Genomic DNA, 25,718 nt, shown 5'->3' with positions numbered 1-25,718 from the left:
CAAAGGATTCCTTACCTTTGAGACAGCATAGTGGGACCTGGAGAGTATTATGCTAAGCGAAATAAGCAAGTGAGAGAAAGACAAGTATCACATGATCTTAGTTATATGTGGAATCTAATGAACAAAATAAGCTGATGAACAAAATCATTCCAGAGACATATGAGCATGGAACGTACTGACAAATCTCAGGAGGAAGGCAAAAGCAGGTGGATGTGGAGAGATTAACTTAAAAACTTATATGCATAGATGCATGACCCATTGACACAGACAATAGTGTGGTGAAGGCATGGGGGGGGGGCAGAGGGGAGGGGATGAATGGGGAAAAAAAGGGGACATTTGTAATACTTTCAACAATAAAGATAAATAATATTTTTTTAAAAAGGCAGCCAACAGAATGTGAGAACATACTTGCAAACAATACTTCCAATAAGGCACTAATACCGAAAATATATAAAGAACTTATCCAATTCAACAGCAAAAAGCAAAGAATTCATAAAAAAAAAAAAATGGATAGAAGACCTGAACAGGCAAATGGCCAACAAATATATGAAAAGGTACTTAATTTACTAGCTATAAGGCAATTTCAAATCAAACCTACAATGAGGTACTACCTCACACCAGTTATGATGGCTAGTGTCAACAAGAATAGAAATAACAAGTGTTGGAGAGAATGTGGAGAAGAACCCTCATACACTGCTGGTGATAATGTAAGTTAGTACAGCCAATATGGAAAACAGTATAGAGGATCTTCAAAAAAATTAAGAAAGAGTAACCAAACCCTCCTTCTGGATATCTATCTCCCCTCAAATTTGAAGCATTTTGTGAAAATACATGCACCCTTATGTTCATTGCAGCATTATTCCTGGTAGCCAAGACATGGGAACAACCTAGATGTGTTTAGATGGATTATTAGATAAGGAAGATGTAGTACATATATACAATGAAATACTACTCAGCCATAAGATAAAATACTGCCTTATGAGACAACATAGATGGATACTGGAAGTATCATGCTAAATCTGAAATAAATCAGATTTAGAAAAGGACAAGATTCATATGATTTTACTTATATGTGGGATATAAAACATAAAGCAACAAATGAACAAATAAAACAAACAAACAAATCACACTGACAACACACAGCAGTATAGTGGTTACTAGAGGGAAAGAGGGTAGAAGGAGGTTGGAGAAGGTAGAGGAGGGCAAATACACTGTGATGGGAGGAGAGTAAACTTTGGGTGAAGTGCATACAATGCGATATATACATGACGTATTATAGTATTGTACACTTGAAACGTACATAATCTTATTAATCAATGCCACTCCAATAAATTTAATAATAAAAAATAAAGGATATCTAAAACAGAAAAAAAAAAATGGCTTGTCCAAGTATACACCCAAGTGTGGCAAGAAAATATTTTGAAATTTTATTAAATATTTTTTACTTTCCCAGCCATTTTTGCTAATTATTTGCAGCAACATATTTTAAAATCTAGGTAATTTTTATGATATTGCTGCAGAGAGAGTTCATAACAAATCCTGGAACAAAGAAAACAATGTTCAGTTTTTAACTTCTAAAATAGGCCATATGTGCCTGTTTCAGATCAACAGGTGTGAAAGCTAACCACAGAATAAAGAAGGATGATGTATGGCATGCCATAGAGATTCCTTGTATTAGGAAAGGAAATGGAGCAAGGAGAAGAGTGAGTTCAGACATAAATCTGTACTGGGTCCCTCACAGTCTAAGCCCAAGCACTTGGTTTTGAGGGGAAAGGAGGGAGATTAGGTAAGGAGGTGGTTAGAAATAGCCTGACAGATCACTGAAGAATCTAAGGGCCCCTAAACTCACCTAAAATTTTTCAAAGAGGGGACCACCAGGGTGAAAAAAATTTAATAAATCAAATATGGCAGCATGACTTATTTAGACTTATGATATGGAAAAGATCCAGAAGATAACTTATGTCACAGATGGTGATAACAGAAGAAGTAGTGAGTTCAGAAATTCATTGTTGAGAGAGTAAATCTTAAAAGTTCTCATGACAAGAAAAAAATTATGACTATGTGAAGTGCTGAATGTTAACTGAACTAATTGTGGTAATCATACAGGGTGCAATATAAGTAGGTTTACAGTTGTGAATACTCAAAATAGTTTATTCTTTTTTAAATTAAATTACTTTTTTTTTAATTTTTCAAAATATTACAGATGTTCTCTTTTCTCACCATTGACCACTTCCATCCACACCCAACCCCCAACCCACAGTCACTCACCATACTATTGTCTGTGTCCTTGGGTTATGTATATATGCATATAAATTCTTCAGTTTATCTCTCCCAACCCACCCACCAAACCACCCTCACCTTCACTCTGAGGTTAATCAGTCTTATCTCTGCTTCCATGTCACTGAACCTATTTTGTTCATCAGTTTATTAAGTTCTTTGGTCTCCATATATGAGTGAGATCATTCAATGTTTGTCTTACTCTGCCTGGCTTACTTTGCTTAGCATAATATCCTCCAGGTCCATCCATACTATCCCAGAGGGTACTAGATTATTATTCTTCACAGCTGCATAGTATTCCATGGTGTAAATGTCCCACAGCTTTTTGATCCACTCATCTACTGATGGGCACTTGGGCTGTTTCCACATCTTAGATATTATAAATTGTGCTGCTATGAACATAGGGGCACATATATTCTTTATGATTAGTGTTTCAGGATTCTTAGGATATATTCCTAGAAGTGGGATCCCTGGATCAAAGGGAAGTCCATTTTTAATTTTTTGAGGAAACTCCATACTGTTTTCCATAGTGGCTGCACCAGTCTGTATTCCCACCAGCAGTGCACAAGGATTCCCCTTTCTCCACATCTTAGCCAGCACATGTCGTTTGTTGATTTGTTGATGGTAGCCATTCTGACAGGTGCGAAGTGATGCCTCATTGTGGTTTTAATTTGCATCTCTCTGATAATTAGTGACTGAGCATTTTTTCATATGTCTCTTGGCCATCTGCATGTCCTCTTTGGAGAATTGTCTATTCAGGGCTTTTGCCCATTTTTCAATTGGATTGTTTGTCTTTCTCTTGTTGAGTTATATAAGTTCTTTGCACACTTTGGAAATTAGCCTTTTATCAGATGCATCATTGACAAATATGTTCTCCCATACTGTGGGGTTCCTTTGTATTTTCAGGCTGATTTCTTTTTCTATGTAGAAGCTTATTCATTTGATGTAGTCCTATTGGTTTATTTTTATTTGTTTCTCTTGCCCTAGGAGATGTATTAGTGAAAATTCCACTACATGAGATATCTGTGACTTTATTGCCTATATTTTCTTCCAGGACTGTTAAGGTTTCATAACTTACATTTAAGAGTTTTATCCACTCTGAATTTAATCTTGTGTATGAAGTAAGTTGGTGATCTAGTTTTATTTTTTTTTTGCATTTACCTGTTCAATTTTCCCAGCACCATTTGTTGAAGAGACTGCCTTTACTCCATTGTATGCTTTTCCCTCCTTTGTCAAATATTAACTGACCATAACGGAGTGGGTCTGTTTCTGGGGTCTCTTCTCTGTTCCATTGATCTATATGCCTGTTGTACAAAGACCAGACTGTTTTGATTACAATGGCTTTGTAGTATAGTTTGATATCCAGTAATGTGATTCCTCCCACTCTGTTCTCAAGATGGTTGTGCTATTCAGGGTCTTTTTTGGTTCCACATAAATTTTTGAAATATTTGTTCTAGCTCTGTGAAATATGTTGTAGGTATTTTAATAGGAATTGCATTGAATCTATAGATTGCTTTGGGTAGTATGGGCATTTTAATTGATATTAACTCTTCCAGTCCATGACCATGGTATATTCTTCCACTTGTTTATATATTCCTCTCTTTCTTTTTTCAGTGTCCTGTTGTTTTCTGAGTACAGCTCTTTTACTTCATTGGTTAAGTGTATTCCTAGGTATATTATTTTTTTATTTGCAATGGTAAGTGGTATTGGTTTTTTAGTTTCTATTTCTGAGAGTTCATTGGTGGTGTATAAAAATGACATCAATTTTCAGATGTTAATTTTGTATCCAGCTACCTTGCTGAATTCATTTATCAAATCTAATAGTACTTTGGTGGAACCTTTAGGGTTTTCTAAGTAGAATATCATGTCATCTGCAAATAATGACAGCTTTACTTCTTCCTTTCCAATTTGGACACCTTTTATATTTTCTCCCTGTCTGATGGCTATGGCAAGGACTTCCAGGACTATGTTGAATAAGAGTAGTGAAAGCAGACAACCCTGTCTTTTTCTTGTTTTTAAGGGAAATGGTTTTAATTTTTTACCACTGAGCATGATGTTGGCTGTAGGTTTGTCATATATGGCCTTTATTATGTTGAAGTATGATCCCTTGCTTCCCACTTTGCTGAAAGTTTTTATCAGAAATGGATGCTGGATTTTATCAAATGCTTTTTCTGCATCTATTGATATGATCATATGATTTTTGTCCTTCATTTTGTTTATGTGATGTATCACATTTATTGATTTGTGGATGTTACACCAGGCTTGCATCCCCGGAATAAATCCCACTTGGTCATGGGGTATGATCTTTTTAATGTATTGCTAGATCCAGTTTTCTAGTATTTTGTTCAGGATTTTAGAATCTATGTTCATCAGGGACATTGGCCTGTAATTTTTTTCTTTGTAGTGTCTTTATCTTGTTTTGGGATTAGAATAATACTTGCCTCATAAAAAGACCTTGGGAGCTTTCCCTCCTCTTGAATGTTCTGGAATAGTTTGAGGAGAATAAGTATTAATTTTTCTTTGAATGTTTGGTAAAACTCGTTTGTAAATCCATCTGGTCCAGGACTTTTTTTTTTATGGGAGTTTTTCTTAACTGTTTCATTTTCATTAGTTGTTATTGGCCTATTCAGTTTTCCTAATTTTTCCTGATTCAGCTTTGGAAGATTGTATGCTCCTAGGAATTTGTCCATCTCATACATGTTGTACAGTTTGTTGGCATATAGTTGCTCATTGTATTTTCTTACAAGCCTTTGTATTTCTATTAAGTCAGTTCTTAATATCACTTCTTTCATTCTGATTTTATTTATTTGGGTCCTCTCTCTTTGTTTATTTGTGAGTCTGGCTAAAGTTCTTCAATCTTATTTATCTTTTCAAAGAACCAGCTCTTGGTTTCATTGATTTTTGTATTGTTTTTTAAGTCCCTATATCATTAATTTCTGCTCTGTTTTTTATTTCCTTCTTTCTACTTCCTCAGGGATTTTCTTGCTGTTCTCTTTCTAATACTTTAGCTGCTGTATTAAATGGTTTAGTAAAGCTTTTTCTTGAGGTATGCCTGCACTGCTTTGCTCTCAGGGCTGTTTTTGCAGTGTAGGATAGATTTGGGGTTGTTGTCTGTTCATTTTTTTTTTTTTCCAGAAAGTGTTTGATTTCTTCGTTGCTCTCATTGGTAACCCAATCAATCTTTAGTAACATACTATTTATCTACCATGTGTTTGAATGTTTTTGAGTTTTTTATAGTGGTTGATTTCTAGTTTCAGGCCATTGTGATCTAGGAGATGCTTGATATGATTTCAGTCTTCTTGAATTTGTAGAGACTTGCCTTGTGCCCTAACATGTGGTCTATTTTTGAGATTGTTCCATGTGCTCTTGAGAGGAATGGGTTTTCTGCTGCGTTGAGATGAAATTTTCTGAATATATCAATTAAATCCATTTGCTCTAGTGTGTCATTTAAGGTCTCTGTTTCCCTGTTGATATTTTTGTTGTGATGATCTGTCCAATGATGACAATGGGGTGTTAAATTTCCCCAATATGATTATGTTGCTGTCAATCTCCCCCTTAAAGTCCACCAAAAGAATTTTTATATATTTAGGTGCTCTCATATTGGGTGTTTGTATATTTATAAGGGTTATTTTCTCCTTTAGTTTGATTGCTTTAGTATTATGACCTGACCTTCATTGTCTCTTGTTATGATCTTTCTTTTTAATTCTATTTTGTCAGAAATAAGTATTGCTACTCCAGCTTTTTTTTTTTTTTTGGTTTCCATTTGCATGAAATATTTTTTTACATCCCTTCACTTTCAACTTGTATGAATCTCTTGTTCTCAGATGGGTCCCTTGTAGACAGCATATATTTGCATCCTGTTTTTTTATCTAGTCAGCTATCCTATGTCTTTTGATTGGAGCATTAATTCTTTTTTACATTTAAGGTTCCTATTGATATATACTTATTCAATGCCATTTTTTCCCCTTTATGCTGATGTACTTTTCTCTAAATATTTCTTCTTAAAGTGTCCTTTTAGTATTTCTTGCAGTGCTGGTTTGGTGGTCTGAATTCCTTTATCCTTCTTTTATCTGGAAAGCTCTTCATTTCACCTTCAATTTTAAATGAGAGCCTTGCTGGATAAAGAAATCTTGGTTGCATGTTCTTGCTTTTCATTACTTTGAGAACTTCATGCCACTCCCTTCTGGCTTGAAGTGTTTCTGTTGAGAGATCTGTTCTCAGCCTTATGGGGGTGTCTTCATTGGTCACTGCTTGTCTCTCTCTTGCAGCCCTTAATATTGTCTCTTTGTCTTTAACATTTGCCATTTTAATTATGATATGTCTTGTAGTGGGTCTCTTTGGGTTCGTCTTGCTTGAAACCCTCTGTGCTTCCTGAAGCTGTATGGCTTTCTCCTTCACCAGTGTAGAGAATTTTTCTGTCATTATTTCCTCCACCAAGTTCTCTATCCCTTGCTCACATTCCTCCCCCTCCAAAACCCCTATGATGTGAATGTTGTTTTGCTTCATGTTGTCCCAAAGCTCCCTTAGACTTTTCTCATGCTTTTAAAGTGTTTTTTCTTTTTGCTGCTCTGATGGAGTAATTTTTTCTACCTTATCTTTTAAGTCACTTATTCTACCCTCTGCTTCATTGAGCCTGCTTTTATTTCCTTCCTGTGTATTCTTGATATCAGATATAGTATTCTTCATTTCTGCCTGGCTCTTAATTATCATACCTAGTTCTTTTTTCATGTTTTCACTATGGTCCTGGACCTTCACATTGTCTTGTGTTTCTCATTAATTTCCTTGAGCATCTTTATAACCATTACTCTAAACTCTATTTCTGATAACTTGCTTAACTCCATCTCATCAAGGCCTTTTTCTGGTGATTTTTCCTTTTCTTTAGTTTGGGGGTTGTTTCTTTGTCTCCCCATTTTAGTGACTCTTAGTGTTTGTATCTGTATTTTAGATATATTTGCTGTCTCCCAGTCTTGTGGGGTGGGATTTTGTAATGTAACCCGGTGGGACCCAGTGTAGTGTATGCTATCCCAGTTTCCCTCGGTGGAGGTCAAAAATCTCCAATTCACCCCACCAGCAGCTCTGGTAGCTAGAGTCCTGATCCTCCCCACTGGTGTCTCCAGGCTTTCCCTGTGAGCAGGAGATATCTCTTCTCCTTCCCCACACCACACAGTTCAAATGCTTTCTGGGGATCTACACAATGCCTTACAGAAAAGCAGAGGGTTTCTGTAGGTGGCTGCTTAGTGCAGCCCTCCAGACCCTTTATATTTGGGAGCCACACACTGTGCAACAGCCTTTCCTATGGTCAGCACCTGGTGTGAAAGATGCTTGTCATGGCCGCCATTAGAAGATTTGTTTCACTGGGCAGTTGTGGTCCCCTCCTCATAGGCACACTGTTCCCCTGGCTCTCTCTGCCCTCCACGCATGGGCTCTCCTTCCCTTCTCCTCTGTTCCAGGCTTGAGATATCAGCTTTTGTGTGCCAGTTCACACTCCCAAGGGGAGGGAGCTTTGCAGCCTCTAACCCTCAGGCCTTGCAGCCCAGCACTGGCTTCAGGGAGAACTCCCCCTTTCTACCAGACTCTATTATGCTTCTTTAATGTTCCTTACTCAAATTTGTCCACTCAGGTATATCTCTCTTGTTTTTCCAATCTTGTTATGCAGTACTTTAGTGGTAAATCTATTCTGTGGTTGGGAGCAAGGGGGCTCTGCTTCTTGTCAGAATGCTGCCATTTTTCCTCCCCCAGAGTTTATTCTTGTATTATTATTTATTAATTATTGTATTATTTTTCATATGAACAAAGTGTAAACTGACTTTTGCTCCACGCTGTATGCATGTATGTTTGTGTGTGTACACACACAGTTATATAAAATAACTACGTTGTATACCTTAAATTTATACAGTGTTATATGTCAATTATATCTCTGTAAAACTGAAGGAAAAAAGAAAGTTCTATCATTGAAGTGTTCCTTGTATAATCTCCTATTAAAGACATCTATTGAATCACTTTGTTATTTTTTTGGTTCTAGAATTTTATTTGATCATTATTTTTGAAAATAAAATATCACAATATTTGGGAAAATTCTCCAGCTTTGAAAAAAATTTCCTGAATATAATAATCATAGTTGTTTTTAAATCCTTGTTTGAAAAATTCAATATCTGAATCTATGGGTCTGTTTCTATTGTTTGTTTTTTCTACTGGTTTCTCACACATTTTATCCTGTTTTTAAGATCCCTTATAAAATTTCAATTTGATGCTAACATTGAAGATGAAAATTTAAAGGGACTGGACAATGCTATCTCTCTCTACCAAGTGTTAGGTTTTCTTTGATTAGGCACAAGGTATCACTCTGATTTATCAATAATTGGTTTTGAACTTCATTAGGAGTTATATAATTTAGTTTTGTCCTTTCTTGTAGAACATCATTCTTATTCCTCAGACATGGGTTCTCTCAGTCTTCAAATGAAAACCCACGGTGTTTACAAAGGCCCCTTCACTTTGGCAGAACTTGAACTTCAATAACTGTCTCCTGTGCAACTGTGACAATCTGTGCCATTTTTTAGCATCTCAGCTGATGTTTTCAGCTATGTTTCTTAGAGTATTTTCCTGTATTTGCACAGCTTAGAAATCAGCCAACACCCTTAAAGGAATTTGCAGATATTTGGATTCAGTTGTCTCTTCTCTGAGATTTTCCCCCTCAAGTCCCAGCTATATTAGCAGTCCTAAAGTCTGATTGCTATCACCTCAATCCAGTAGTACTATGAATTTCTATTTGTGCTCTATCCTATCAACCAACAAATGCCCCTGGCAAAATGCCAAGGTAAATGTAGAACTCATTCATAGGTTTGCCTTATTTTAAGGCTCATAGCCACTGTAGTCTTCTCTGTGATCATTAATCTCCAATACCTTCATGAGATATGTTGTATATTTTGGGCAGTTTTGTATATGATTTTGGTGAAAGGGCTTTTCAATACAAGTTACTCAGTCTTGGACAAAACCAGAAGTCATTGTGTTATTTTAAAATATGTATCTGTTCATTTAAAAATATTGCAGCCCAGCCAGGCATGGCTCAGCAGTTGAGCGTCAACCTAGGATCCAGGCGATGAGAGTTCAATTCCCGGTTAGGGCACATGCCAGGATTGTGGGCTCAATCCCTAGTCAAGGACGTGCAGGAGGGAGCCGATCAATGACTCTCTCATCATTGATGTTTCTATCTCTCTCTCTCCCTCTCCTTTCCTCTCTCTGAAATCATTAAAGATATATTTTTTAAAAAATAAAATAAAAAATAAAAAAATAAAAATATTGCAGCTTTTATGTTCCCAATATCAGTACAAAGTTTGATTTATAGTCAATACTTAAAAATAAGTTGCTGAGTAAACGACTTAAGGAAATGAAAATGAGGTGAGATATATGTGTGAATCACAAACACACAAAATCATGAATACTTTTATAGCAAAATAATCTTACATACAGTTTTTGAAAGAATGGCATAAACGTAGCACTTACCTTCAAATGAAGTTGGTGTGCTTTGCTTTGGAACAATTTCTAGATTTTCATTTTCTGATAAATGAGTTTCTAGAAAAAATTTAAAAAATGGAACAATCTTTGGATACTTGTGAAAATTCATGTTGAGGCTGTTATGATTTCATTATAATTGTTCATCTTTTAATGAATTAAAATTATCTATGGTAATCTGTCTATAAAGGCATTCCATAGCATTGACATTCTGCTTCTAGAGTTCATCTAGATTACCTCCTGAATGAGTCCTCATTCTCACTGTCCTTTATATTTTTTGATCTCTTGAACTCCCTTATCTGTTTCCCACAACCACCATTTGGGTGAGTACCCAGTTTGGCCTTAGCAGACCTGCAAGGTCAGAACTTCTGTTACCGCATTCTGACCATTCTGACCCATACATTAAATGTATAGGCAAAGAGCAATACTACCATTCCACTCTGCAAACTCAAGTGGGGGGTACCATTTGCTTGCATGCCTTTCTTTTCCCTTTTCTCAACTTAACCACATTATTACAGACCATGTTCAAAATGGATATACCTATTTCAGACTGTCTACGAGGTTTTCTTGGTAAAACTGCTGCTGGTATGATAATAGTGCCAGGAAAAGTAGAAATATTTATCACCATCGTATTTTGTTGTAAATGGTCAGGCTGATGTTTTTTTGCTTGAACAGGCATAGTTCTTGGGAGACGTCTTGGCGTTGTTGCACTTAAATCTATCAGAGAGTGCTTAAAAGTATAGGTCCTGCAATACTCAGAGTGAACTTCCTTGGGTTTGGGAGTGATAACTGGGGAAGGGGCACTTGAAGATTTGGAGAACTCTGAGGAAAAAATCAGAATGTCTTTCAGCATGTTATCAACAGAAGTTGTTCTTATTTTTGATGGCCTATCTTTCAGTTTTCTTGATCTTTCCATTTGATTTGTTTCTTTTCCCAAGACTCGTCTGGAAGCTGGATGAAAACTTGGAAAAAATATGGAACCAGTAGCAGTCTCTGGAATGCTCCAATAAACATTCTTAAATTTGTGAGGTGTTGAAATAGTAGCCACTCTGCTTTGTATGTTATAATTGAGAGAGAGAGTTTGGATATTGACAGAGGTTTGTGGTTGCTGTCTTGAAACAACAGAAGGAAAACTTGGTTTATCTCTTTCAACTAAAGTGGTTTCATCTTGAGCAAACTTCTCATGTGGTGGCTCAATTTTATCAGTCTTGGCTAAACCAGAAAAAGAAAAAGAAAAAGCACAATTTGATTATATTCATCAAGGTGTCAGGGACAAAACTATAATGTCTTAGCACTCATAGCTTTTCTTTATTTACTCACCCCTTTCTCACCTTCTAGAAATATTTCTGTATATATTCACTCAGCTATCAGGACTTTTGTTTAACTAACTGAGATAAAGTTTGAATGAATAATTGGAGATGTGAAGAGGCTAAATTGTATTAGATTTATGAATGGTAGGGAGCTTACGCTTGGAAAAAAAAACACACAGAATTGATGGAGAAAAAAGTAGAGTATATAAGAGATTTTTGAGCAGTTGCCACTAAAACTCTGGCAATACTGATGGATAAAAATAATCTTGATAAATGTTTACTATACATCATCATCTCTTCCTTATTTGAAACTCTTTGAGCAAAGATTACATTTCTTTTCAATGCCAGATGTCAGACCAATGTGTGTTTTGAACATGATAACATTCTGTTACTGTCTACAAGGTACCACAAGTTCATTTAGGTTCCAAAAGTAAGTATTATTTTCTCTCTTAAATCCAGAAAATGCACTGTGCTTATATTTTTAGGTACCTCACTACATCAAATGTTTTATTTTTCCTATGTGACAGAATGTTAAATGACATTTATTTTCTATTTTCTCAGTTGAGTACAATAAATGATGAGGACCTCTACATTCCAATAAGGAGATAATAGATTCATTAAGGCATTACTTCAAAGAGATGGCCCAAAAAAGTCTAATTCTCACCTCCCTATTGTCTATACATAAGACATGGCTAAGCTCAATCTGGGTTCAGTGAGAGGATTTCTTCTGATTAGTGTTATGTGTTTCCCTGATCTTTCCCTTTCCCTCCCTGTGATGGGTTGAGAAAGATAACCGCCCACCCCCCAGCACCACAATCCAAGTGAGGGGGAATTCTCAGAAAACCATTTATAGACAACAGACTATATGCCATAAGGAGAAAATAAAATCTCACTATTCCCCTACCCACCTTGCCTACCAATATCTACAGAGTAGCAAAAATATATTGGCTCACCCAGTACTGTGTTCAAACTGGAAAAAGGAAAGAGAATCCTTGAAATTACTTGATCTGTATTTCCTGGCATTTCAGGAGCGTTCAGAGATTGATACCCAATTCTCACCTTAACTCTAAACTCCTTAATTAATTTTTTTAAAAAATTATCTTTATTGGTGAAAGTATTACAGATGTCCTCTTTTTTCCCCACATTGAGCCCTTCCAATCAGCATCAGGCTCCACCCCACTCCTAGGCCTTCTTCACACTATTATCTGTGTCCATTGGCAATGCATATTTGCATATAAGTTCTTTGATTAATCTCTCCCCACCCACTCCCCTACCACTGCCTTCCCTCTGAATATCCTCAGACTCTTCCATGGTTCTATGTTTCTGTATCTATTTTGTTCATCAGTTAATTTTGTTCATTAGATTCCACATATGAGTGAGATTATGTGACACTTGTCTTTCTCTGACTGGCTTATTTCACTTAGCATGATACTCTCCATTTTCATCCATGGTGGCCCTAAGGGTAAGAGATCCTTGTTTTTTACAGCTGCATAGTATTTTGTGATGTAAATGTACCACAGCTTTTTTATCCACTCATCTACTGATGGGCACTTGGGCTGTTTCCAGATCTTAGCTATTGCAAATTGCACTTTTATGAAAATAGTGCATAGATTCTTTCAAATTGATATTTTGGGTTGCTTAGGATATATTCCTAGAAGTGGGATCACTGGGTCAAAGGGCAGTTCCATTTTTAATTTTCTGAGGAATCTCCATACTGTTTTCCATAGTAGATGCACCAGTCTGCATGCCCACCAGCAGTGCACTAGGGTTCCCTTTCCTCCACATCTTTGCCAGGACTTGTCAATTGTTGATTTGTTGATGGTAGCCATTCCGACAGGTGTAAAGTGATACCTCATTGTGGTTTTAATTTACATCTTTCTGATGATTAATGACTTTCAGCAGCTTTTCATATGTGTCTTGTCCATCTGTATGTCCTCTTTGGAGAAGAGTCCATTTAAGTCCTTTGCCCATTTTTTAATTGGATTGTTTGCCTTTCTTTTGTTAAGTTGTATGAGTTCCTTATATATTTTGGATATTAACACTTTATCAGATGTATCATTGGCAAATATGTTCTCCCATACAGTGGGCTCCCTTTTCGTTTTGTTGATGGTTTCTTTTGCTGTGCAGAAGCTTTTTATTTTGATGTAGTCCCATTTGTTTATTTTCTCCTTTGTGAAGATTCTATACTTTATCCACTTAATTATCTTTGCTCCTTTGTCAAAGATCAGTTGACTATTTTTGTGTGTGTCTATTTCTTAGCTATGTATTCTCACCCATTGATCTATATGTCTATTCTTTTTTCAATATAACGCTGTCTTGATTACTGTAGCTGTATTACTATAAAGTCTTGAAATTGGGTAATGACAATCCTCCCACTTCCTTTACTTACTTCAGTACTGTATTGACTATTCTAGGGCTTTTGCCTTTACATATAAACTTTGGAATAATTTTGTCAATGTACACAAAGTAACCCTCTGGTATTTTCAACAGGATTGTACTGAATCTATAGATGAAGTTTAGAACATCTTAACAATATTAAGTCTTCTTATTCATGAATATCTTTCCATTACTATAGATCTTCTTTTAGGTTTTTCATCACAATTTTATAATTTTTCTCATATCAGTCTTGCACATATATTATTATTATGGTATTATTTTCCATATGAACAATTATAAACTGACTTTTGTTCCACCCTGTACTGTTAGAGTCATGCTTAAATAAATTGTAGTGTGTTTAATATTAATGTAAATTGTAAATTTACATTAATATTGTTTTGAATTTCAAATTCTCTTTGTTCAGTGTTTATATATAGAAAAGCAATTTTTATATATTAATCTTATATTCTATAACATTGTTTTAATTGCTTATTATTTCCAGGAGTTCTTTTGTTGATTCTTTGGGATTTTTCTACATAGAACAAAGAAAAAATGTCCTATTTCTTTCTTTTCAACCTGTACACCTTTTATTTCATTTTCTTCTCCTATTGAATTAGCTAGGAGTTTTTAGTACAATTGTTGAGTAACAGTGGTGAGAGAAGACACCCTTTCCTTATTCCTGACTTTAGGGGGAAAGCACCTGGTTTCTGTAGGATTTGGGTTAGATTTTTATTTGCAAGTTGAGAAAGTTCTCTATTCTAGTTTGCTGAGTTTCTTCATGAATGCATGTTGGATTTTAACAAATGCTTTCTCTACATCTGTTGATATGATAATGTGATTTTTCTTTTTTTAGCTTATTGATGTGATGAATTACATTGATTGAATTTTGAATGCTGAACCAGTCTTGCATATCTAGAATAAATCCCACTTGGTTGTAGTGCATAATTATTTTTATACATTGCTGGATTCAATTTTCTAATATTCTGTGGAGGATTTTTGCATCTGTGTTCACGAGAGATATGTCTATAGCTTTTTCTTGTAATGTTTTTGTCTGGTTTTGGTATTAGTATATGCTATCTTTATAGGACGTATTCCTTCTGCTTCTATCTACTGGAAGACATTGTAGAGAATTTATTTAATTTCCTCTTCAAATGTTTGGTAGAATTCACCGGTGATCCTATCTGAACCTGGTAATTTCTGTTTTGGAAGGTTATTAATTACTGATTCAATTTCTTTAAAAGATATAGGCCTATAGTATTAGATAATTTTTTAAAATAAAGATTATTTATAGTAGATTATCTATTTCTCCTTGTGTAAGTTTTGGTAGTTTATATCTTTCAAAGAATTTGTCCATTTCATCCAGGTTGCCAGATGTGTGGGCCAAAAGTTGTTTATAGTTTTTTATTTTCTTTTTAATGTAAATGGAATCAGAAGTGATGAACCCTATTACATTTCTGGTATTAATAATTTGTTTTTTCTCTCTCTTTTCTTGTTTAGTTTAGTTAGAGTTTTATTATTTTACTAACCTTTTCATAGAAGTAGCTTTTGGTTTTATTGATTTTTTAAATTGATTTCCTTTTTTTAATTTTCATTGAACTCTGCTCTAATTTTTATTATTTCTTTTCTTCTGCTTGCTCTAGGTTTACATTATTCTTCTTTTTATATTATTTAATTTAGATCAATCTTCTTTTCCTAATATATGCATTCAACACAAAACACAACCTGTAAACCCTGTTTTTGCTGCATGCCACAAATTTTGTTGTGCTTTCATTTTCATTCAGTTCAAAACATTTAAAAATATTGTTACTTCTTTGACCCATGTGCTATTTAAGTGAGTTGTTTAATCTCCAAATATTTTGGTATTTCCAGATATATTTTGTTAATTTTTTTAGTTTAATTCCATTATGTTTTCAGAACAAATATTATATGATTTCTGCTCTTTTATAACTCAGAATGTGGTCTGTCTTGGTAAATGTCCCATGCGAGCTTGAGAAGAATGCATTTTCTGCTGTTAAATGAAGTATTCTATAAATGGCAATTGGATCAAGTTGACTGAAGGTGCTATTCATTTCAACTATATCCTTAGTGATTTTCTGCCCACTGGATCTGTCAATTACTGATAGAAGGGTGTGGAAGCCTACAACTATAATAATTGATTTCTCTGTTTCTCCTTACAATTCTAGAAGTTTTTATCTCAAATATTTTCACTCTTTTAGATGCACATAAGTTAAGGATTGTTATGTCTTCTTAGATAATTGATCCCTTTATCAGTAAGTATTGCCCCTGTTTATCCCTAATTTTTCTTTTTCTCAAGACTGCCCTGTCTAAAACTAATATATCAAATCCACTTTTATTTTGATAAGTGTTAGTATGGTATATCTTTCTCTATCCTTTTACTTTTACTCTATTTGTGTTTTTAGATTTAAAATAAGTTTTTTATAGACAACATATAGATGGGCCTTGTTTTTGTACCTCTTCTGACAGTTTTTGTTTTTTAATTTTTGTACTTAGACTATTCACATTTTATTGAATTATTAACATACTTGGCTAATACTTGCCACATTTGTAAAGTTTTTATTCATTGTAGTTGTTTTGCTTCTTTAAAAAAAACTTCCCTTATTTTTCTGCCTCTTCTGATTTTAATTGAACACTTTATGATTCAGTTTCTCTCCAGCTCCTTAGTTTCTCTCCTCTTTTAGCATATCAATTATACTTTTAAAACATTCTAAAATTGTGCTATATTTAAGAACTTATTTTATGAATCAACAAATTCAGTGATATTTCAAAAACTTAAATTTTATCTTAAAATACTAAACAGAATTATCTTGGGGCTGTGACCATTCTCTCCCCCCTCCTGTCTTTCACTCACATTCTTAAGTGGTTGCCCTAAACTTTACTGGTGATGAGGTTTGGTTTTGTTTTCTTACCACAAGATTCCTCTTGCAATATACATTTGCAACTAATCTAAGTCCACTTTCAAATAACACTGTCCTACTTAATGAGTATTGCTGGTATTTTTTTTAACAGATTATTCTCAATTCCTCCCTCCTAATCCTTATAACATTGCTGCAATTCATTTCATTTATCCTTATGTTAAAATCACCTAATACATTGTTGCTCTTATTGTTTAGAACAAACAGTTAACTCTGAGATTAAGTAAGAGCTAAAGAAGTAAAAGTTTTGATTTTCTTTCACTTACTCTTTCTTTGACATGCTTCCTTTCCTTAGGTAGATGTGAGTTTCTGACCTATATTATTTCCTGTCGTGTGTGTGTGTGTGTGTGTGTGTGTGTGTGTGTGTGTGTGTGTGTGATGAAACCTAGGATAAAACTGATTTTCCTTCTTTTAACATAAAAAAAACTTCTTTTAAACATTTCTTACAAGGCAGGTCTACTGGCAACCAATTCTCACAGCTTTTGTTTGTCCGAGAAGATCTATATTTCTCCTTCATTTTTCAAGGATTGTTTCACTGTTTATAGATTTTAGTTTGCTGAAGTTTTTTTCTTTCAACACTAAATATTTCACTCTACTCTTTTCCTGCTTGCATGGTTCCTGACAAGAAATCCAATGTAATTCTTTTTTTTTCTCTATAAATAAATATTCACCCCCCCCACCCCCAACTTCTTTCAAGGCTTTTTCTTTGTCTTTAGTTTTCTGCATTTTGAATGTAATATGCCTAAGTGTTGTTCTTTCTGTTTGTTTTGTTATTTTTCCTGGTAAGTGTTCCCTGAGCTTTATGGACCTGTAGTTTGGTGTGTCATTAATTTTGGAAAATTCTCAGCCATTATTACTTCAAATATTTCTTCTGCACTCTTCACTTTTTTATCTCCTCTAGTATAGCCATTATACATATACCTTTTGTAATTTTCCCATAGGCCTTGACTATTTTGCCTTTTTCGTTTTTTTCATTCTTTTTATTTTTTGCATTTCAAAACATTTCAGAATTTTTAATTGGCCTATCTTCAAGCTCACAGATTCTTTCCTCAGTCATGTCCAGGCTGCAGATGAGTCCATCAAAGGCATGCCCTCTTTCCTTTTCCACCATGAAAATTACTGAAGAAGCAAGCTATTGTTCTCATGGACTTGTATACCATTGCCATTTGGTTTAGAGTGGAGACAAGGACTGAAAATCAGTGATCTAATTAAGTTCTGTTGTTTCAGAATAGAAAGATGAGATCCATTGACTAAATGACTTGCTAAAGCCATACATCACAATAGTGTTGGAGCTAAGACCAAAATTCATATCCCTGGACACCTATTCTAAGGCATTTTACATCATTCCAGGTTGCTAAAAGTCAGTAAATAATTGTGCACCAAGTTAGAAGTATTACAAGCATCATAACATTTTTCTAAATACCACTATAGAGTGATTTTATAGTTTATAAAGTACTTTCACAAAGACTATTGCATTTTAACCTTCTTTCATAGTTAAGTCATCAAAAAACCCCAGATTTTTCCTTCTGATTTTCACCACCTTCATCCTAGTCTACATCAACTTAAATTTTCCCTTGATATTTTGGCATAGCTTTATAGTGTTTTCATCAAATTATCTGAATCATATTAATGACAATTCAGATTTTTTAGTTTGGTAAAAAAAAAAAAAAAAAATCTATGTGAACTGGATCCCTTTCTCCTAACTTTGCTGTGTGATGACTGGTTACTTTCCCACAAGAACCCTTAGGTCCTCCAATTATTGCTGACAATCACAAAGTCATACTGCTCATTTATAACTTTATTTCTTATGTTGGTCAAACTGTGTGGAATACTTTCTCTTACTAACCAATTTAAATAATTTTCTTCTTTCAAAATGTACCTTAAACTTTATGCAATCCATCTTTTTTGATTAATAAAACCCACACTTACTGTTCTTGTTAATTCAACAAACATTTAACACCTACCATGTGCCAGCTGTACACTTAGTGCTGAGGGTACAATCACACAGAACTAACCTTACTACAATCAAATATCTCACAATTTAGTATAGAAACTAGGCAGGTAAACAGTTATACTAGAGAATGAGTATAAGTGCTCAATAGAGGTAACTCTGGGATACTATGGAAGCATAAATGAAGGCACTCTAGGTGACTAGGTGAAGAGGATAGAGATATTTAGGAAAATCTTCCCAATTAAAATGATATGTCTTCTCAATTCCATTCTTCCTTATTTTTTGACACATTTCCCCGTGATTGCTTTTCTTTTTTTCTGGTATATTAAATTTCTATTTTTCCAATGGACTCTCCTTGGCAAAAACTACACAGGTGTCCTCTATAAATAAACATATTTCATTCCACTTTTACTAATTCTTCAAGCCTTAGTTCAAGTACCATTCTTGCTCTAGTGCTTTTTCACATCTATGAACTACTACTGTCTCTACTATTATTGGACATTAATTCTATGCTGCTTTGTATGGCTATTTAAGGTTCTTATTTTATGTGTATCTCATCTTTAAAGCTTAGTTAATGGTCTTGAAAGATCTTGAAAAGCAGGGACCAGATCAATCATATCATTAATTCTCTACAGCACTTAGCATTGTATGCAAATTGTAGATATTTATTTCAAAGATTTATTTGTGTTTGAGTATTCATTTTTATAAACTACATTTCAGTCACTTTAAGTATTAATTCACTTATTCAACAAATATTTGGAACTCTCACTATGTGCAAAGCACTCTGCCAAAAGCCTTTGGAGACATAAGATTAATAATAGTCAAGGTCATAGAATCTCCAAGGTACCAAAAGCAATAGAATCACCCCCTACAGAAATGAGTTACCTGCCCAAAATTTCAATAGTAAGAAATTCTATACTAGAGCATAAATTTCAATCAAAAGGTGAATGGAAAAACTACAACAAAAGATCTGATAGTGAGCAGTGAATCTACATAACTGTGGCTATATCTATTACAGAACATTTTGTAAATGTAGGAAATTATAGAAATGTAGAAATGATAACATAGAAATGATATAACAAAAGTTGGTAGGGAAAGTGGGAGAGGACATTGGTGGAAGTATAGGTGTGTTGATTTAAGCATCTTTAATAGCCATGGATCAAGAGATAATAATTTAACATTGTAAATCAAGTTATAGACTAAGCATATTTTAAAAGTACAAATTGACACTAAAATAATTGAAACAATCGGCTAAAATCAGGTAGGAGAGGAAACCAAAATATGGGAAAGAAAATGACATATGATAATTTTACCAAGTCAATAGATACTATTACAGATAAGAGGATTAAAGGTATTGTATAAAGTTATAGTTATAAAAATGGCTCCTATTTACTTCAGAGAATTTATCACAAGGCAATTTTACATTTACATATGTAATTACTTGATCCCACCAGAGGGTAACTAATGAAAAGGATTGGCAGGCCTATTCTGCTCACTATATCTCCAGTTCCTAATCCTGTGCTCATAACTAGTCACCTCATGTCATTTGTGGCCAACCTGTTCTATAAAGTGTCAGTGAATACTGAATTACCCAGCACTGAGCCATGGCTCCTAGGGAAAATAAGGTTAGGTTCCTGCAAGCCTCTGGTCTCAACATTATCAACAACCAATCAACACATAATCTTGTTTTATATGTGTTGCTATTTTAAAGACAACTTATATAACATATATTGTTGATTCATTAACATTGAACTCATGGTCAACAACACTGTAAATCATGTCTGAAGGAAGCGCATCTAACACATGTTTTTCTCTGTAAGGCACATCACAGCCTTCTTGTGTCTAAGAAGGCTAGACAGCACTTCAGCACTGTGCTTGGGGGGCATTTTAGGCAGCAAAATCACCAACAAAAAGCACAAATATTAAAAAAAACATGGCACTAAATAGGCTAGGGAAAGGACAGTTGTTTATAGTATGACAGCTGAAACAAGAAGGCAGAATATATCCTGTGCAACCTCAGCTGGGAACATATCTGTTCTCACTGCCCTGAGCATATCCAGAATAACTGAGAGTTACCATATACACACCATATATACCCTTCTCCTGCACACAGTTTCACCTATTATAAAAGGAATGAGAAGGAGTGCTATATGCTGCTCTGCAGTGTTCTTCATGATATAGTATTGAGTTAAAAAAGAAAATACAGAACAATACTGATCTGAATGTTACCAAAAATTTTAGCAGTTAGGTAAATTTTACCTACTGAATCCACAAATAATGAGAATTAGCTGTACCTGTAGAGTTAAATTGGATGCTATCACCTTACAACAAACATTTATCAGTTACTGGTTATTAGTGTCTTTATTGTGATTCTGAGTTGTGCAGGTTGAGAACTTTCTATGAAAAATAGTTAATAACATATCTGATTAATATACATACCCGTATGGACTTTCTTCTTATATAAAGGCAGCTTAGGGAGCTTTGGAGGTAAAGGTCTTCGAAGAAGTGGTGGGTGGTTTTGCATTTTAATTAATAATAAGCACTGTTTTTCACAGCTATTAGTTGAGGATTGAAAAGCTTTGGAATATGTTTGAATCGTCGTTGAAAAATAATTCATTCGAATCTAGATTACATCTTAATGAAAATCATTCTAGGTGAATCTAAGCAGAATTTCTATGAAAGAAAAGGAGGGTAAGAAAATAATCCTTTAAAACTTCTATAGAGAATCTAGGCAAAATTTAGGTTTATAATCAATACAGAATTTTTAAGTATGTATGCTATTACCAATCATTCTAAAATTTCCATGTTAGCAAAAAGTTCAATATGCCAGTGCTCTTTCAGCTAGTAAATACAGAACAGTAGAAATGACACTTTTTTTTCTCTACCTCCAAAACGTTACCACTTTATAAATTTGGAAAAAGTTTTTGGTCAAAAGATGAGAAAGTCACCCCTCCATGATAGACTCTGAAGACTCACAATATCTGAGTTGTTTTCTTTCTGTAATAATGACTTATTTTAAATTTCAATCACTAAAGTTGGGGCCATAACTACGTAATCCAAAAATAAGATGGTCTTTGGTGCAATGAGGTTTGTCCAGGATTTCTGTCCCAATTCGTACTGTTTAGAAATGATGCCAGAAGATAGACCCCAAAAATGTGCACTTAGTTTTCAGGGCAACATCAAAGTGCCTGGTGCATCACTATTCTGTTGACAGTCTAGGAGGAAACGCTTTGGAGCTGCAAAAATGGGCCGTTTTACCCCCAAAGATAACTGTGAACTAAGCGTTCAAGGCACGCCCCCGGTGGTGCTTCCCTCTTGATGACGGTTATTCTCCCTCCGTATTATCTGGAGAGGGGCTTAGAAACGCTGGGCTCCTACCACCTTTAGGCTGAGGGCCATCGGCTGCTTCTCCACACGACCGGCTCCGCCCTTCCACCTGCCTCCCTTTCCTGGGATCCAGGCGAAGAGACGCTGGGCGAGCGAGCAGCAGGCGGCGCAGGGCGGGGCGCTCGGAAGCGGGGGACTCGCCTTGGCAACCGGAAGCCATACCCTCCCCCTGCCGGCGGGGGGCGCCGGAGCCGGGCGCCGGGCGCTCTGGAAGGGGGGGGGGGCGTGTGGGCGGGGTCCTGGCGGCCGCCCGCCCCAAAGTGGGGCGCGGGGGGAGCCCAGGCCCCTTTCGCAGCCCCTCCGCCTGCAGCTGCTGTGCGGAACCGCCTGTGACAACCGTTTCACTGTTTTACTCTTAATGACAGTGACCAGGGTTCTTGGCTGCCTTCCTGGACTACACCTGAGCCCGGGTGCGGGACGGGAGCGGGCATCCGTCTATGCTGTGCGTCCGCGCAGCCCGTCAGCTTGCTGAGTTCGCTGTGCCCCTGGAAAGCCAATATTATGTTTTCTTTCTGTTCCTTTGATACAAACTCTTGTCTTTTTGATCCTTTAAAGCTCCTGGATGAAAGGAATTGTGTAGGAATAGGGTAAGGATCCAAGCGGGACTTTAAAAGAAACCCGTTTCTCACTGTCATAGGCATTCGTTTTGTAACTTGTCTCATCTCTCATAGCGCTGATGAACCTGTATTGCGAACAGGTACATTCATCAATAATACACCGTGTGTGCTGCTTGTACGTGCATGTGTCTCTAGAGATTTGAGGGCCAAAGCGCGGGAAAGAACTAATTAGGTAGGTATGTACCCAACTCAGAAAGTAAACTAGATGGAGCTCCCTTCCAGTCTTTTTTTTTTTTTTAAGTGCAAGTGTTGAGACTTTAGTAACAGGAGTTGAAAGATGAGAGACTTCTGTATAGATCTGGGGATTTTTCAAGATTTACTCCCTAACCAAGTCTTCCTTTTTCTTCCTTAAAGCAAGCATATATTTTAAAATAGTCAATGAAGAAGTGAAAAAGTATTTCATCAGACTCTGGGAAGTATTATCCACGGTGTTTTCCTTTAGAATATTAGCATAGTATTTCCTTGTAAGATTACAGTGTTCCAACTAGACTGCCTCCTCAAATTATGAATTTATTCCCCTTTGCCTGTGCCTGTTTCATAGATTGATTAGCTTCTCAGAAAGACAAGAAAGTTGACAATAGGCAAGTCTGATTGCTACATTTTTTCTCAAGTAATATTTGTTGTGCATATTTTATAAGTGTGAAAAATGTTCATATTTTTAAGCATAAAAATGTATATGTCCCAATATGTCCCCATAAGCATAAAAATGTATATGTCCCAATATAGGTTCCTGATAGATGAGCTAGGTACAGAAACCCAGGTACAGAAACTCACCAGGGCAGGAAGCCCTGGGTGCCTAGCAAGGGGCAAACTGGGAAAACAACAACCTTATCCCCAGGGTAACTATTCTCTGCCAGCATATTGCTGGTTAAGCAGTTTAGACCCTTGGAGAGTTTCCTCCCTAAAGATAACATCTAGGTCTCAGTTGTATTTCAGCTCCAGGCTCAGAAAAGCAGCAAAACCAGACAAGTGGCGCCATGGCTGCCTCAGGACCAGATACATTGACTAATGACTCCCTGCCCTGGCACCGACCAATCAGTCGAGACCACGACTCTGAAAGAGCACACCTGGAAAGCTGATAAAGATTCTATTGCAACACTGACCTGAGACCTTCCCTAGGATTCCCACTTGCAAGAAAAAGATATATACGCTCAGGACAAAGAACCCAGTGAGCCCTCCCCGCCAAGGGAGTACACCAGTGCCATCTTCATCCCCTTCTTCCCTTTGAGAGGACCCCAGGAGACTTACAACTGAAGGAGCAATAGGGAGCTCCTGGGGGGGGGGGGCGTGGACCCTGACCCTCTCCAAGGCCCCCCTCTCTGACTTCTCAGTGAGCCACAGCAGCCCAGCCTAGGTGCTCCTGTTGCCTCTTCTATGCTCTTGTTTCACTGCCCCAAGTATACTTTTGCTGCAGTCATGGACCCAGTAACCTTTGACTCAGTGCTGTGTAGCCCTTCCCTTTAGATATCCCCATCCCCCACCCCCCTTTCCTTAAATAAATTCAATTTTTCTTTATCCACCATCTGAGATGGCTATTTAGCGTGCCCTGGCACCACCAACCTTAACCTTTCAGTTCCTATGCTCTTAATTTCTTCCCTGCAGATTTCCTTTAGCAAGTACTGTCAGGCACACACAACCTACAGCTTTTTAATATGTAACCTCCTTAGGTGTGGATATTTTGTCTTCTACTACTTAGTACGTCTATTAGCACCATTTAGGCAAATGAAGCGGTTATTATAAAAATCCATGGTTTGGTGTGTTTTTTATGTATATATCAGTTATTCTAACATATCTTACTTGCTTCATCTATAGAAATGATGTACAAATGAAGACTGGATTTAGAAGGCACAAATCAGAGTCAATATGGATTGTTTTATTATTTTAATTTAATTTATTTTTATTATTTTTGAAAATATTACTACCTCAATTTCCTTTAAAAAAAATAATCTTTCAAATTAATATAGTTCTCTCTTTGATTCTGAGAGTCTACCTGATGAGTATTACAACTTATTTATTTGTCCCATTCACACTGCAAGCTGCAGAGCCACATTAACAATCTTGTCAAACTGAATCACAACACTTTCATTCTTCAGCAGATTGTATTAAGGAGGCCAGGGTAATAGTGAGCACCAAGGATACCCATTCTGCTTTTTTGTTTTTATTATGTTGCTAAAATGATATAAAAAGCCTTATGCAAAAGCAACCCTAGGCACCCCGCAAGCAATGCTATTAATTTTCTTAAATAATGGGGAATACTTGGGGAATCTCAGATTCACTGTTGTTGAAAGGACACAGCTCTTTTGGGAAACTGTAGAAATTGTTGCAAGAAATCTTCAATATTTTCGATATATACCTCTCCTCTCCTTTATTTGTTTTAAAACAGAACAGAGATATACACTAAGCAATTTGGTCAGTGTAGATTTAATCTAAATTTTACATTATGGAAATATCTGGAGTAGTTTGTTTTGATACTCATTCGTTTTTAGAAGCTATTTTAAAAATAACGAATAGAGGTGGCAGCAGAGCAGGCGGGTCGGCCGGGCACCAGGTCGGCAGCCAGAAGTGGGCGCCGCCTCAGACCCAGTCTTCGGCTCCGGCGCTCGGCCGGTCTTGGTGTCCGCAGCCCGCAGCCGCAGGGGGCTGTGCCAGCCGTCCAGGCCGCCTGGGCTCTTTTAGGTGCTGTCTCCTCTCTCTGCCCCTGCCCAGCCCCAGGCGGCGCCCCCCACCCGCCATCCGGGAGATCCTGAACCAGGCAGATAAACATCAAGAAATCCCGTCTTACCTTAGTGACGAACCAACAGAAGGTTCAATGAAAGATCACCCACAGCAGCAACCAGGCCTGTTGGCCCGTGCAACCTGGGGCATCTTCAGTTACAAACGGAGTTGTTGGTGCCACCGTTGGTTGTGTGGCTTGGGTTGGTGGAAAGCCTGGAGGTGACCAAAATAGCTATTACAACTGTGCCTTCCGTAGGACTGGGGCTGTTGAAAGGGGCGTGCGTGTCTGCAGCGGCTAGAGGTGTTCAGCTGCTGGGTTGGCTGTTGTAAACAAAGTGCTCTCAACAGGAAAGAAGAAAGACAGATCTGACCAGCACATGGAGAGACACTTGCCACAGCATTATGATGCCCGTAGCATTCATTGAATTGCTAAATTATGGACTACAAGTTCACTGCTTTGGACTTTTATCTTTTAAACTGCTGTGTTGAAAGTGTTGACGACTGCCTTCCATCTAAAAAAGAGAAGATCGATACTAGCACAGGGTATAAAGAGTTCTCATACTTAAATACCAGCTTTTTATCTGGTAAAATGTTACACTTATTCAGGTGTAAATGAACATATGATATATTTGAATAGCTACTC

General features: G+C 36.4%; 1 protein-coding gene and 1 pseudogene across 1 annotated transcript in view; one reads left to right on the top strand and one right to left on the bottom strand.

The window, feature by feature from the left end:
* LRRC63 (leucine rich repeat containing 63) overlaps positions 1-21,117 on the bottom strand; it is an 86,345-nt gene extending 65,228 nt beyond the window's left edge. The window contains exons 1-3 of the mRNA XM_016219177.2: positions 20,796-21,117; positions 10,327-10,998; positions 9,778-9,846 (exon numbers count right to left, since the gene is read on the bottom strand). Of these exons, the coding sequence (XP_016074663.2) occupies positions 9,778-9,846; positions 10,327-10,998; positions 20,796-20,973 (919 nt within the window). The 5' untranslated portion in view covers positions 20,974-21,117. The remainder of the gene's footprint in view (positions 1-9,777; positions 9,847-10,326; positions 10,999-20,795) is intronic.
* Positions 21,118-25,109: 3,992 nt separating this feature from the next.
* LOC107541977 (transmembrane protein 263 pseudogene) lies at positions 25,110-25,500 on the top strand (annotated as a pseudogene).
* The last annotated feature ends 218 nt before the right edge of the window (positions 25,501-25,718 follow it).

This window comes from Miniopterus natalensis, chromosome 2, assembly GCF_054644295.1.
Source record: "Miniopterus natalensis isolate mMinNat1 chromosome 2, mMinNat1.hap1, whole genome shotgun sequence".
Classification (NCBI taxonomy): Eukaryota; Metazoa; Chordata; class Mammalia; order Chiroptera; family Miniopteridae; genus Miniopterus; species Miniopterus natalensis.
The sequence above is the reverse complement of the archived record's forward strand: the minus strand, read 5'-3'. Positions and strand labels throughout refer to the sequence as shown.